General features: G+C 40.0%; 1 protein-coding gene across 1 annotated transcript in view; it reads right to left on the reverse strand.

The window, feature by feature from the left end:
• Positions 1-16,108, reverse strand: part of KCNH5 (potassium voltage-gated channel subfamily H member 5) — a 147,267-nt gene that overhangs the window by 39,214 nt on the left and 91,945 nt on the right. Inside the window, exon 8 of the mRNA XM_057378768.1 lies at positions 11,079-11,278. Within this exon, the coding sequence (XP_057234751.1) occupies positions 11,079-11,278 (200 nt within the window). The remainder of the gene's footprint in view (positions 1-11,078; positions 11,279-16,108) is intronic.

Consider the following 16,108-nt stretch of genomic DNA (forward strand, 5'->3'; position numbering starts at 1 on the left):
CATCCATCCATCCATCCATCCATCCATCCATCCATCCATCCATCCATCCATCCATCATCCACCCATCCCATCAAGCTTCTGGTGGAAGTTTTATCCTGATTTAGGGTAGTCTTTTCCTATCCATCTACTGTTTTCACTGCATCTGGAAAGATGATGTGGAAGAAAGGACTATTCTGTCACACTGTGCTCACTCCTAATGTTTTTCACGCTCCACGTTTTCACRCTTCACGTTTTCCAGAACTGAAGGTGGAAATGCTACATCCTCTCTGTGACTATGCCTCCAGACCTGGTGCCTCCAGACCTGGTGCCCAGACTATCTGCCTGCTGCTATGCTCAATCCCTGCACGAGCACAGAACAGGCACCCAGAGCTGAGCGAGCTCAAGGATATGCAAACACAGACCATTCATAATAGAAAAAAACACCACGTTTTGTTCACATCCAGAAAACGCAGCTTTCAGAAATCCTGATGTAGGTGAGCACTCATCAACAACTGCCCAAACACACCCAGGGCTCAGTTTCAGTGAGATATACAAGAAATAACCTGCCCAAGAGGGCTTACAGGATGGAAAATCCAAAGGAAAGTATAATGAAAAATCACGAAAAGAAAAATAAAGGTGAGTGAAGAACTGTCCTGTGAACATGAAGACATCTTTACAGAGGATCAATTAAACAAAAYCTTCCTCTAGCTTCTTACCTTAAACAGCTTTCTCTACTGAAAGAGTAACACAAATGCACCAGAAGAAAGGAAGTGAAAACCTGTGGGTCTYGCTGGGTTTGCAACCTGTGCTGTGTGTTCAGTGTTTGCACACCCTCCTGAACACACTAACACCCTCATGGCCCCAAAATGAACAGCAGCTACCTGCACTGAGAATCATAGAAAACCTTTTAATGTTTTTCTAGGATGAATRATAGAAAAGAGCACGAGACTAAGAGCACTCTGGAAGACTCATCTAAAGAAGACTGCAGATCAATAGTACTGATTAATTTCTCATAATATGGAATTAATCTCACTCGCTCTGCAGACAGTGCAGGAGAACAGGGACACGGGGTCAGTGAGCTGGCTATCATGGAATAATTGCAGAGGGAGGCTCTGGTAACCCTGACTAAACTTTGAGGCAAATGGTCATGTTAATGAACTCAAGCCACAATTTTAATTTCTGTTTAATGCAGGAGAGGTATAAAACATACCACTGCAAAGCATTACTAAAGCTCCTTAAACACAGAATGCAAAAAGAATAAATAGCTTCTAGTTTAATAATAATATTTAGTCCTTTTCTTATTTAAGTAGATCAAAGTTCCTTTGGGATCAAAGACATAATGAATGCAGAAAGGTGAAGCAAAAGTTATTCTCCCATTCTATGACAGTCTGAGGTGAGAAGAGGCCACTGCAACCATCTGCACTAACATCTTCCCCTACAAATTTTCACATCAATCCCAGAATACCTGGTAAAATTACAGCCTACAAGGCCTGGACTTGATGTTTTCAAATGATAAAGGGTAGTTGTTCCAATGGACAGCTACTCTCTCTTTCAAAACATAGGCTATTTCTGAATTGATTTTTTTAAAAATGTTTTCAGCCAACAGCCAGAGACTCTATGATCTTGTTGAGATAAAAGACCTGCAATAATCAAAAATCTCTTCCACATGTGGGTGTGCATAGAATATGACCAGGTCACCTCTCAATCTCATCTTGAAAAAACAAGAGAGATAGATGATGATTTTTCTACCTAACTCTATAAAGCACAGGCTCTCTTTGGAAACTTCCCCCTGCATGAGGTTTTTCTCACTTACAACCACCTTCCCAGTGCTACTAGATAATTAGTTTTTATTTTATTTAACAACAAGCAAGTCAATTTGGGTTAATGATATTTTTCTGTAACAAACTGTTGTACAGAACACATTAAAATACCCTGCGTAAGTAGATTTTATCATAAAAATTAGTAATAAACACGTTTGACAAGACATATTTCCTATAAGCCATCATTTGCATTAATAATAACATCTTGTCTGAGTCATTGTAGACCATATTCTGTATCACATTTCCATAATTTAGTGGGTGCAAACATCAATTTTTACGAACTCCTATGTACCTGAGTCATTCCATTTACCATTAGAAATATGGGCATATCTGAGTTTCTCAGCAAAAAAAAAAAAAAAAAAAGATTACTTTTGAGAGTGATTGTTTCACCTCAGCCTTATATCTGGATTAAACAGCAAGTTTGTCTTTGTTATAATAAAACAGAAACATGCCATCTTTCTTCATCTCAATAGTAACTTGATGAAAAATTCTGCTTTCTTTTCTAACATGATGGATGATTTTTAACATTTTTATCTACTCTTGGGCCTGAATCATGGTTATAAGTTTTTTATGTCCCTTTAATACTTTCAGAAATGTAAGTGCTTTTGACTTAACAAGGCCACCAGCTAGGAATTTTCAAACGTYGCTCTTAAGAAAAATGTCCGTGTTCATACATGACTGATCACCAAATTTTAGCTTTTAAGCTTCCAAACTGCAGGGAAAATTGTTTAAACTGCTGCAGAGGTTTGTTCCTGCAAGATTCTGAGATGTTCCAGCACCCTTTGTTTGTTTGGGATGTAAAATAATTGTGTCCCTCAAGAATAAAAGCCACTTGGATGCAAAGCAGTGTACTATTGCCTCACAAATGCAGACTTAAATGCAGAGTATTAAAAGTGAACACTCAAAGAATTAYTCTTTTTATAGACACAAGCATATCTATCATTACACACTGCAATATGAAGAGACAGGGAAAAAAACTCCAAACATTGCACAGAAAAAAAGCCAGCCGTAAAAAGCATAATTCAGGAATTTTCTGAAGCCATGATGAAGTGATTCTCCTAATGACAAATCACTGTACAGAGATATATGGAGATATCACTGATCAAGCAGTACAGCAGTAAATGAGTAATGATCCAAGAGTTAGCCAGGAACAAATATGCTTAATTTGAGTTTTCTTGCCTGCTACACAGTCATTGAGAACAGAGAATGAAATAGATGACAACTAAAACAAATGAACATTAAAAGATTTGGMAAGGCATTGTTGGCTGCTAAAGATAAATGTAGATATAGGTAGGGAAAAAAGAGAGCAAAGACAGACAACTTTAACATTCAGCTACCTGTTTASTGCACACCCTTCAAATGAGCCCTTCAGATAAATATTTGCCTGAAAATGATCCCTTATTGATAATACAAGACTTGGGATGTCCTTAYTGTGCATTGCTCTCACTGAAATCTCAGCATTTTTGAGGCAGCATTCAACTAAAAAGATAATAACCAATAGCACCATGGCTGTCCCTGAGTCCATCTTGTGTCCAAATGCACTCMTGTGGGTGTAAAACAGAAATTCAGATTAAGGGAGAGGGAATCCTGCAATGCTCAGTCAATTCTTTCACCRTTAAGGAAATGCTTCCAACACATCCTGGCAAAAAAACCAAAGTTCAGCCAGGAGATTGGTTCTACCCGGCAACACAGCAAAAAAACCACCACGACAAACTTCTTAAGAGGAAATTTCCTTGGAGATTTCACCACCTATGGCAGCAAAACCTGCAGTTTGTGRGGCAGGCAGGATATTTAAGGTCTGTGATGGCTCTGCTTTGCCAYRGGAAGGGTTTGGAGCACTTGGAGGRGGCATTCTGTCGGGACCAGGTGCTTGTGCTGCCACTGAAGTTACTCTGCAATAAATCTGCAGCCACAAACCCTGCAGACAGCTCACCCYAATGCATCCAGGCAGCATGAAAGAACAAAACCTGCTGTGCATCAGTGCAAAGTCAGAGGAGAAAGCTGAATTCTACCCAGAGGAGCATCTTTGTTGGATCTACAAACCGATTTTACCAGGAAAGGAGCAAGGCTCCATGGAACGCACACAGGTATCCATAAAGATTGAGTCACTACAGAGCTGAGACGAGAGAAAAGACAGAACACAGAACAACATTTATCACTTCTCCTCTCTGCACAGAAAACTCAACCCCCTCAAAGTCAGCATCAGGCGATTTCTGAGCTCTGCCATCACCACCTGGCACCCAGACCCCAACACAAAACCACTCAAGCAAAGACTCAACACCACCATCATCCCAAAATCATCTCCAGTGCAAAATGCTGACAGTGAGAGAGAGCTTGTGGCTGCTGCTAGAAACTGGGAAAGGCAGGAACCAGCTCTAGAAGGCCCACGGGGAATCAGCACAAAACTTTTCAGTCTTTTCAGTTCCAGGTCTGTAGGAGTGGGGAATTAAACTCTCCACGAGGTTCCACCTGATTTTTTAACCCTCTCATCTATTCCCTCAGCACATGCAGGCAGCTCAAGACAAGCCTCCTGAACAGCTCAGAGAACTCTATGGGGAGCAGAGATTACAAAATACACAAACAAAGGCAAATGAATCAAAACAAAAACTGTAGATTAAGAGCATGTCCAAACAGTATTTTTAGGATGGGTTTACAGTTTAAATATTTGTTTAAAAGTTTTCCCCAGCTGGAAAACACTTCAGGATGGCTTTGCAGTTGTTACAGAATCTGTTAAGATTTGTCAACACAAAGGGGAAGAGGCCAGGGAACCACAAACATCAGGTATTGTCAGTCCTCTTTTAGCACTCGGGATTCCCACTTTCTGGGGTTGTAGGGAGGGAACAAATTGACTGATAACCAAGCCAGGAGCTTGGACAGTCTGTGCTGTAATGRCAATGGCTGTTTCCTAAATGAAAAACTGTAACAAATATCAAAGATACTAAAAATGCCAGCTTTGAAAATAAAGAAAATAAACTCCTYCAACTTCTAACCCATTYGCAGCCACAGATAGCTCTTTTTATTCTGTGGAGAAAGGCCACTCTGGGTTTTCAGACATAYTCAGCAGCCAGAATCAAGGTCTGTTCTTTCCAAACAGCTCACAATACACACTAGGCATCTGACCAAGCTACTCTGATTTTTAGAAAGATTTGGCTCATTTGAGTGTGGAATTCTTTTTCAGGCCTGGCTAAAAGTGTTACATTCGGCACTGGATGGAGGCCAAAGAGACAAAGGTAAGAAAATAGCTGACTGGAAAATCACACAGCATTTTTCTGTAGTAATCAGGTAATTTTGTATCTTGAAGGTGATGTATGGAGCTGAGCAGTAATTAACCCTGCATGCATTAGGGCAGTCTTTAATACATCACGGAGTATCTTGGCACTAAGAACCAAATTTCAGCAGCAGTGGTGGGCTCTGTTTTAATTGCAGTAAAATCCAAGGTCATTTGAATTTAAGTGTTTAGAAATCRAGATCAGAAAATCACATCTAAGTCGAGTTTGGGTTGTTTTCTTATTAATAATGCATTAATGCATGAGCTGAACCAGTGATTAAAATTGATAGATTTAGCGGTATAGCAACAAAATTAACTTGTTTTTTCAAACTGAGTAACCTGTTAGAAACATTAGAAAAATCCCTAGAAATTGGCTGTGGAGTTCATTAAATTCAGTTATGTCAACACAAACAGAATTGGGCTGAGGGTTTGAAAATGAGGGCGAGATGAGAGGCATCACCATTTCTTTTAAGGAATCGAGTGGTTCACCAGCACAGGGGCTACTGGTCTGTCTAATGCAGTGAGATGTGAGGCACATTGTTAACACCCACGGATGACCCAAAGTAGTGGATCCCAGATTGCCTAAGGGTTGCATATTTCAAGGTTTTATAGTTTTCAGTTTTACTGTAKTATCTACAGCAAGCAAAATTACTGTATGGCCTTCCAATGGGGCAAAGGATAGCACACTACAGGGAAATCTATCMTTAAACCCCAATTTTTTAGATAAAAGAAGAAAAAAATCTGAAAGAATATGTCATACATCGAAGTATTTCTCAAGTCACAACAGTTTCTGGCACTAAGGTYGCCCTTGGAAGAATGAAATCGTTCAGTGCATTATTTTGTTTTGTGCTCCTTCTGGAGGTGGCTTTATTTTCTAACGTGCAGCATTATGTAAAGACATTCAAGGAAATTAAGGACGAAAACTGATGTGGAGAAGACCTTCCCTGAGATGTGGTGTGGAACTGACAGCCCCTTTGTCTGYTCCATCCCTTTGGTGGCAGTGCTCAGGAAATTGTCCAGCCCATCCACTCAGGGATTTATTCCCCCAGGAACAAAGCTGGTGAGCTGTTCCACAGCATTTCCTCAAGCATGAGAAGTTCAGTTTATTCTGTATCAATAGTACAWCCAAGAGGCAGAGATAACTGTGGATAATCTTCCCTGGCCTTCACAGGAGGTGAACAATCCATACCAAAGGGGAATCACAAAGCCCCACTGGTGCCCAGACCCCACTCACAGACCCGTGGGAAGGACAGTGAGACCTTGAGCATCCCTCCTGCACCCAGAGACCTGTGGATTCCAACTGTACCTGCTCCTAGCTCAGCTCTGTGAGGTGAGGGACGACTCCTCATTCACCTCGTCCTGATCTGCAAGGAATGACCAACACCCTCTACAGCCTCTACAACAAAATAAAAATAGCTGTCCCAACGATTTTTACCTGTCCTTTCCAGCAGGGAATTGAGTGCAGCTGTCACAGCTGATTTTGCAGGAGTTCTCTTTGGCCACAAAGCTTGGTGGCTTCTACCCCTGGTCATCCCCATGGAAATCGAGCCAGCACTCAGACACCACGGATGTGGTGGGACATGGGACAGGACTGGCAGCCTGATTCCTCTGWTTATCTCAGCGAATCACTAATCATTCCTTCAGCTCTTGAAGCTYTTATTAACAGTAAACATGAATAAATTGCACTGTCCTCATGTAGATAATGTTTAATGAAGTTACAACCTGTGCCTCTTTACCATAAATTCATCTCCTTTATGAAAGCTTGGTGGGCCAGCACTGAATATTTTTAATCCTGTGCAATTTTTCTGTGATTTCCATTTCAGTCAGAGCAATGTGGAATTGGCTTTCATTATGCCAATTGCCAGATGCCTTTTTCCTCATTCAACCTATGGCTCTKCTGAAGGAAACTACTGTTAAAACTTGATTGACATTTATTTAATTGCTTTCTGAGCAATTTGTAAGCCATACAACAGCACAGAGGTCAAGATGAGAAAATCTTTGGGTTTTACAGACATTTYAGAGTGTTATCATTAGATAAGACCTTGAGACATCTGCATGTTATTTAATGGTTGTTCTGCTTTCCTGGATAATGACCTATTTCTTACAGAAGAGCTAATACCTATAAATTTCTCCTTTGCTGTCTGGARTTTTTAATAAAAACTAAGAGATTTGAATTCGGTGTGTTTCATATAACAAATTATTACTGCAAAGATTTTTTAAAATCTATTTCAAAATGGTCATTTACACAGAAAAAATTGCCTGTTTTTTATCTCTCACAAAAAAAAAAAAAAACAAACCCAGATGGATGAGAGATACTGTTAAATGCATAAAACCTTTTCAGTTTTGTCATGTTTTTGATCCTGCTCATTATGAGTAACCCTGAAACCTGTGTCACTAAACATAAAAAAAATTTAAAAATAAAATCCCATCTTGTTTGAGGCACTTTCACACCAGGAAGTAAGATTCTGTGTGCACATCACATATTCCAGCTGTCAGAGCAGGCCTCTTATTTTAAGTGATTTAAGATTATGGATCAGAGGCCACTGGCTTCCCCTTAGGTAATAATAATAAATATGCTAATGCTTTTAGTGTCATTGTTAATTCCTTGTTTGTGAGCACTCAGAAAGCACCRTGGTCTGAGGATGGGATTTGAAGATGAGCTGTTCCCAGGAGATCAGGGAAGCCAAAATTATGAGTTTAAAGCACCATCAGTGTGGGACACCAAGTCCTCTTCCACACACAAGGAAAACAYACTGGGGCTTTAAATTCTGTTTAGGACATCTTGCTACACAGGCAACAAGGGCTAAATCTTCACTTAAACTCCTCCACTCTAAATTCCACTTTGCCTTCAGTTCTCTATTATGCCTACATATAATAAATGTATTATAACATGTAAGGACTCATCCTTAGTTTTAGCCAAAATCTTTGGGACTACACACTGAGTGTATTATTCAGGGATAAATATTTGAGACAAAAAATCAACACATGTGAAGTGGTTGTAATTTCAATCAAATTCTTAACTTATATTTTATTTTCAAGCATATTAATTTAAAATCTTTAGTTATCAAAGAAACACATGCATGTGTTTGCTGTTGCTCCATCATGCTAGGATCATCCAACACCATAGGAACTTACTGTAACACTTAAATTACAAAAAAACCTCTTCTTGATCTTGAAATTTGGGTTTCAAAACAAAGCCATTTCAATGTGCTGAGTCACTGAAATGTATTATAAATTTGGGGCAAATGATGTTGCAAAACATACTCCAGTGTGACAATGGAGATATATTTGGAATAATTTAGGATGTAATAGTGTATATTATGTTGAAAAAYATCCTTGGATGATGGAAACTGTCTGATCTGTCTGATGGGAAATGAAAAGCTGAAATTCCTCAGTAATTATCCTGTGTTGTGAGCACACGTGTTTTGCAGGATAATAAGAAGCTTAATGAAAAGTTAATAAAAATTAAGAAAAACGGGAAATCATGTGATGCAAATACATCCTCACAACAGACTGCTCAGAATGTCATTACTGGAACTTTGAAAAAAGACACTGGTAGAAATCTCTAAGGCCAGTCCAGGCTGTCAGACAAAGCAGGGCAGAGAAGAAATCCACAACTTGGAACAATGACCTCCTCTTCCAAACTGGAGCAGTGTCTGGACTCAGCTTAGTCCCTTAACCCCTCTSCATCCACAACAACCAATCTGACCTGGCACTGGGTACCCTGGAGCTCCCATCCTGCTGCTCCAGGTTTGGGGCAGATGGATGCAATTGAAGTGCAGAGGGTCTTACAGCAAGGCTTGGAGGGGTAATGAAGGAGCTGAGACCAGAGAAATCATCCACCCTAGATGAGCAATCTTTGGGGCTGTGCCTCTGCTTCCATGATTTTTCAGCTGGAATTTACACCACTTTCTTATTTATTTGGGTGAAGCACATCTAAACACCTTCCTGAGTGGAGATCAAAGCAAGAAGATTGGCTATGACACAGCTTTCCAAGCTTTTGCTAAAGCCAAGGTTTTTGCAGCAGAAAGCAAACTGCCCAATCCTTCCCTCATACAGATCCTGGGATGCTCTGTGCAGGCACCACAGGCTGCTGGAGCTGTTGCTTTTGCAGACTTGCAGGCTGTAAGGGACACAAAACACCAAAAATATCCAACCCAGTGCTCAAGTTCTTATATATTTTTCTTGTCTCTGCTCTTCCCTCTTTTCTGGGAAGCTCGAGTAGCTGCAACTACTGATGTCCAGATGCAGAGGTTCCTGAAATYCTTCCTCTGTTTAAAATTGGTTTTCAATCCAGGCCCATGTTTAGGCAAGTCTTCACCAAGGGAAAATTGTTAGAAACCTTGGTGACAGATTTTACAGGTATATAAATTATCCAGCTAAGCAGCCACTCCATCTTACAGACCAGAGAATAATGCTTGCCATGAGCTGGAGATTACGGCTCTAACTGCATTTTTATAATCTATAAAACCGGACATGCGGAAACTATGGTAGGAAATTTCAGTAATTAAAGCACAGGTTTTCCTAATTAACTGCAAAGCATCATTAAAATCGAATGAAACTGTAGTGGAGTAACACAGGACTCTGGCTTAACTGCAAGGAGATAAATGCAAATGAAAGTTGAATCCTCATGTAGTTTGAAGTTTATACAATAGGGCTGAATGCATTTACAGGCAGTTTAGAATATAAAAGCTCACTTTTAACATGTGTGAATCAGGATTAGGAAGTTAGGTTATTAGTGTATAAGAGGTTAACATATTAAAGAATGTGGCACACTGAAGCACAAGAATCAAAGAAACAAAAATTTTTGCTACTTAAAGTAGTTGTATTGGTGATGGGAAAGCAAATTTCACAGCAGATGACAAATAAGAGAACTGCTGCTGCACCAGCATGATGTAAGACTAAATTTTTCAGTGTAGMGACTTTATAGTATACCTGAACAATCTACACCACCATCCCATATTGCAGCACAGATTCAACTGAAGAAAGAACTTTGAAGCTCTTCAAGCACTTTTCAAGATATTAAGTCTGTCATGACTTTGTGAAGGTAGAAATCATGGACACTGGAGCTTTAATGGTTAATTTAAGCTGATGTGTCCAAGGTCCTCAGAAGCCACAGGAGCACTGCTGATCTTTGCTGAGCAAAAATTTGTATTTAAAAGTGTTTTATCTTGCCTTACATTCAGAGCATTGCAGGTAGAACACATCCCCTTTCCCCACACCCTCCCCCATCTGACTTCAGCTCTCTGAAATATCCAAGGCTGCACAGACTCACTACACAAAAAAATGCAGACAGAGGTCTTGAGAACAATTCATGAGGTCAGTCCTGGCACATGATGAATCCCTCTCCAAAGATAAAGACCTTCCTTAATCAGCTTTTGAAGAAACCTAAATGACCAGACCCTTACCCTTCTGAGGGCAGAAGTCCTGCAGGAATTCCACCCTGCTCGGATGCCAACAGTATCACATTYTCTGAGCCTCGCTGCCAAAGGCCTGAAGTGCCAGTCCAGAGATCTGAGATTGAGGAGATCAATCTCTGCTGCCATTAAATCCTATACTAATTATGCTGATGGATATGCTGGGGTCCTGGGCATCAGCAAAAGGTCCAAGCCAATCAAACTCTTTTAATTGCAATGCACAGATGCCAATACTTCTCAGGATAACACCAGTGTAGTTTAGACACCAAATTATGTTCTCAGGCTAATTTGAAGACCAATTTCCCATTGATTTCAATAGTTAAGTACATTAAAATTATCTGGTATTTAGACAAACTAAGACTGGAAAGCAGAAAACATTTACCACAATGAGAAATAAAAGCATATTTTCAAAGCAGCAAAACAGCACATTTTTTAAACAACTAGTTTTTGTTAAAAACACAAACACAATAAAGGTACAGCATACAGTTAAGGATTTGTTAGCAAATTGTAAGGAGCGATACAGACCAGTTTCTAAGAAAGCACAGTTTAGACACAAACTCTTGCTATCTAAACTGTTACTTTGGGTATTCATACCTTTTCTGTGTCAATTCCTTTAGACATGGACCAGGTTGAGACAATATAATCCATGACTCGTTCACTAAGGCCTTTTGGGACTTGATATAATTTTAGGAAATCCCTCACGTTGTTCAGCATCTCGTGGTACCGGTTGGTGTTGGCATACATCTGCTGGAAAATGGTGGTGACRTTCCCAAAAATAGTTGCATAAAGAAGAGCTGGAAGAAAAAAAATAATTAAAAATAAATATGTATGCTGTAGTCAATGATAATCATAATTCAAGGATAATGTTAGAGAATTTTATGTTTGGTTACAAATTACTGCAAATATCTTGATGTAAACTGAGAATTTCTATTTAGTCACATCTGCTCACACACATTGTGCACAGAGTTGTTTACTGAATTTACTCATACAGCTCACACAGCCACCCCATGTGCATTAATTTACAAAATCAGCCACAATGTCCAAACATTTTTAAAGCCTAAATTTGACAAGGCATTTAAGATAAAACTTAAATGCACATGCCTTTTCTAGAGCAGGCTTGAACAGTGGTGGATTGAAAGATGCTCTTCAAGCCAAGGAAGTTTTAGGTGTTTTATTGCTTTACAATGTAATTACACTTGCAAACAAGCCCAAAATCACATTCTTACATTAGACATTATAGATTTTGAATAAAAGAGAAATATTCTGGTATCTCATGACACCAATGTGCTGCGCTACTTCGGCTCTTGACATTATCAAATACACAGAAATGTGCCTGTCATTTTTAATAATCTTTGCTCAGACATACTTTATAACAGAATTCAGCTATGAATTCCATATTGCTTTAAAAAAAAAATAAAACTGCAGCCTACAAATGCAGTAAGAAATAAGCCACTGTGAAAGGAAAAAATGYCTTTCATCACTCAGGGCACAAATGTCTTCCCTCTACACAACCCATTTCTACCTCATTCCAGAAATCTCACTTTGTTTCACACTAATTTACTATTTTTCATCACCCCTATGTGAGAGGTGGCATTTTTTAAAAGAAACACAGTGCTCTTATAAAACCTTCAAATGGAAGAATTGTACTTCCATTTCACACAGTGATTTTTTTTTTTATGTTCAGGTAGAAATCAGATGTCAAAGTTCATCACAAATACAGGATCGCACCAAACAAGGTCACACAGTGTATAGCAAAAATGAACACGAGGTTTCTGGTTTAGAAATCACAGCAGATTAATACTTTGTGTGATGTCCAGAAGTAAAGCTTGTTGCAAAGGTAGATTTTTTCCCTTGCTTTTCTGATTGCTGCATCATATCTGCAAGCTACTGAAAGATTTTCTCTCCCTCTGTACCYATTCAGACATATATCAATACTTAAGAGTACAAGCATATGGATTATAAAAATGTTTAGATRAATGCCACATGAATTTTTTATTTCTTTAGCTTTCTCTGCTGTTTTGGATTTTTGCAGCAGGACAAACTTGGTGAAGTATTGCTTCTCCTAAGTGCAACATCCCTCATCYTTCTGAGCAGCTGCTGATTTATCATGCACTCATCTCATCAGGTGTGTCAGGGCACAATGTCTTAGATCTGCAAATCACCATAAATGTATAGAGGAGCCCTAAATGCCCCCRAARYGCTGTCTTTCTGCAGGAGTAGGATYTCTACAGCCTCTAACTACAGCCAGATTTCATCTGCAAATCCAGTACCTGCACCCCAGCTGGCCATGCAGACCCACCCAGAGGACAYAGAAAATGAGTGAAAATGTGCCCTGCAAGACTGGCACAAAGAGATTCAACTCTGACACCTGCYAGGCTGGAAACAGTGAAGGATGCCAAGGTGGAAACAGCTCATCTGAAGCAACTGGCACCTATTACCTCATGCTGGCAGAGAGGATTTGTAGAAAATATACAGCCAGAACTGAAATTCAAGTTCTCCGTCTCCTAATATACAATCCTGGAAAGTTGTAGTTAAAAAAAGTATGTTTCTTGAGAAATTAAGGGTAGAATAAACCATTGGATCAAGCCCACAAAATCCCTGTAGACATATCCAGCAATCCCTCACTAAGGCRGAATCCACCAGCCTGTGGAGCATGCCCAAACTCAGCATCACCTCTCTGGAAATCAGAGCCTTCCTTTCAAACTGGAAATGGTAGAAATGGTTGAGTTYACCCAAATATTCCCCTTCTCTCACAGGTTACTGCATGGGGGATCTTTGACAAAGAGTAAAAGGGAACCTACTCAGATCTTCACAGCTTTGAAGCTGTGCCTCAAGGGCTCTCCTYGCTCGTGGTGCTCCCCATGCCCACACTGGTAGCTGCTGAGGCTGGATTGCAAGGTTTTGGAGAAGATTTTCCATAATTTGGCACGGAAAACCCACCTCTATCTGTAAATCTGCCCCCTATCCCTGTTCTCTGTACGAGAAAAGGAGGCCATTTACAGAAAGTTTATTTTTATTGTATTGCAGGTSTTGGTATGCAACCAAAGTTTGGAGCATCTGATGCTGCTGTTACCTTCAAAGGGTTAAGGCTCTCTATCCACAATTAGCAAGTGAAGATTTCTCAGAGAATCCCYATTTAATGAGCAAATCTTGAAGTGAGAAGTGTGAGTCTTACCTCTCACCTTTAAAAAAAAAAAGGCAGGGGAGTGCTACCAAGGGCATTTCACTTCTGCTGTATTTTAATTATTTTTGGCAGGTGGAATTGGCAGTAAAAAACATTCGCAAAAGATTCTGAAAGAAAATAAAACACAGTGCCCCTACTTATGGTAAAAGTATTTAAACAACCTCTAAAGAAATCGCTAAATATATTCATACACTTTAACAATTTTAATTTAGTCTCTCAGTTTACAATAAGCAGGAGAGATGAGGTTGAAGGTGAAATTACCCAATTTCATGATGGGACTACTTAGGTCAAACTGCATTTATTCACCTCCTCTTTGAATGACCTGAATTTCTCCAAACATTTCCCGTTACGTTCCTACAGTCATGCAATGCTCATTAAMTCAATTGTTCTATGTGTGTAAATCTGGAACAGTCTTCACTAAGTTTTATAGAGATAAATTTGATTTAATGATGCAGAAATATTTTTTCTCAGTCCTAAAGGTGAGGTAAGYGGTCCAACTATTATTTTAGTTTCTATTTTTACTCTTCAGTGTGAAAAATCTCCCCAAAATTACACACAAGAATCCAAGTACTATATATTTTTACATATAAAATCTGTTACTATATTTGTACTTAAACAAAACATTTCTGAATGGTTTAGTGATWGTGTTACATAAATGTTTTAGCCTGTTTAAAAAACTTTCTGGGGAAATAAAAAAATACTCAGAGTTACCTAAATAATCCCAAAGCATTTCAGATCTCTTATTATCCTGACTGTATGCTAAATACACCCAGATAAGAACATCTGCCTTAAGGAGCTGAAGGYTTATTGAGAAATCTGATTTTCCTTATGTCCTGCTCTACGCTAGAGTATTCTTAATCTAAGCATATACAGTGTTCCTCTAAACTGACCCTAACCCCATTCCCATCTCCCTGCAGGGCTGGTGGGAGGACGTAGAGCTGAAAAGGGGGAAAAGGTGGGAGAAAGGTGTTTTCAGGRTCTTATTTTACTTCTCATTATCCTGCTTTGATTTTGTCAGTACTAAATTCAGTGAATATCTCTAATTTGAGTCTTTTTGACTGTGATGGTACTTGGTGAATGATCTCTCCCAGCTCTTAACCCATGAACCTTTGTTATATTTTCACTCCCCTGTCCAGCTGYGAGGGGAATGAGGGAGAGGTTTTGAAGGGTGTCTGGCAACCAGACAGGGTCACCCACTATAATTTATTAAGTATAAACTGAGACAAGTCCAGTACCCAAATACCTGATTTATGACTTTAAAAGCTGACCAGTTTTCTGATATTTCTTTCCACCTCACCTCCATACATGTGCTCAGACTGCAGAATGTTTGCAGGCACTGTTTGCTGCAASCCCAGGCAGTGCCCATCTCCTACGTCAAACAGCCTCACTGAGCTGCTGCAGCAGCAAAAAGCCAACACTTCCCTCAGCAGAAATAGCTCTYCTCAAATCCACCARCACTTTTCAACCGAGTGTACTACTYGGGAGAAAATAATCCTGCTAAGYYCCYTCCCTCACCACTGTTTTATAGCACTTCTGTGATGCCAGCCCCAGCCTCCCACCTCGCCCTGCAGGGATGCTCCTGTCTGCCAGCTGTGCCAGTGAAAGCACCAACACAGCCCCGTGGTTCTACAGGTCTTCAAAAGGCCAGCCTTGATACTGAACCCTTGGCCCCAGCAAATATTTTGCTGGTAAAATACCCTCTCCCCATCGCACCAATGTTTTACATCAGTGTTCAATCAGTGTTTTAAAATACAGTTGCTCCYCATTTACWRGGAGGAGATGCCAACACCAGAGCRYGCTAGCTTTTAAATTTTTCTTCCAAAAGCATCCAAAGCAGCCAAAAAACTTTCCTCCAATTACCCCTGCAGGCAGATCATTGCATCATCCCATGCCACAGCCTCCAATGTATTATTTATCCTCCTGTGAGCCCCACCAATGCATTGTTGCACTTTGCAGAGGAGAAGAAAAACGGCAAAGCTCTGGGTTCAGCAGTGAAATTCAGCTCTGAGCTCCTCACCAAAACCATCTGAGAGCTGCACACGACTGTGCCTGGTCAAAAGCCCAGCATGATCCCAGATTCCAGGCTGATCCCATCACCTGGAGCCATCCAGGCATTCCCACACCCCACACTGCAGGCACAGATCCACAGCTCCTCTGTGGGTCCAGCTGACACCCACCCCTGCTCCCCTGACACTCCAGCAGTGCAAACTCTAAATTAAGAGATGGTGATAATAAAGATAGGGCTATAAAATCCCTGTTAACATTGATATTAGCTTGACAAGAACTAAATGWTTATGTAAATTAGGTGATTWTCAGCAGCAAACTGTAGGAACTCAMRCTSCCTGTTTGTCCCCTTGCAGGGGACACTGCACAGGCATTCCTTATGCATAAATTCTTATTAAAATGAGAGCTTTYAGCTGCACTTGTACAGTCACTAATT

The sequence above is a fragment of the Malurus melanocephalus genome, unplaced genomic scaffold (genome assembly GCF_030028575.1).
Source record: "Malurus melanocephalus ecotype Western Australia unplaced genomic scaffold, MMel_1.1 scaffold_373, whole genome shotgun sequence".
In the NCBI taxonomy this organism is placed as follows: Eukaryota; Metazoa; Chordata; class Aves; order Passeriformes; family Maluridae; genus Malurus; species Malurus melanocephalus.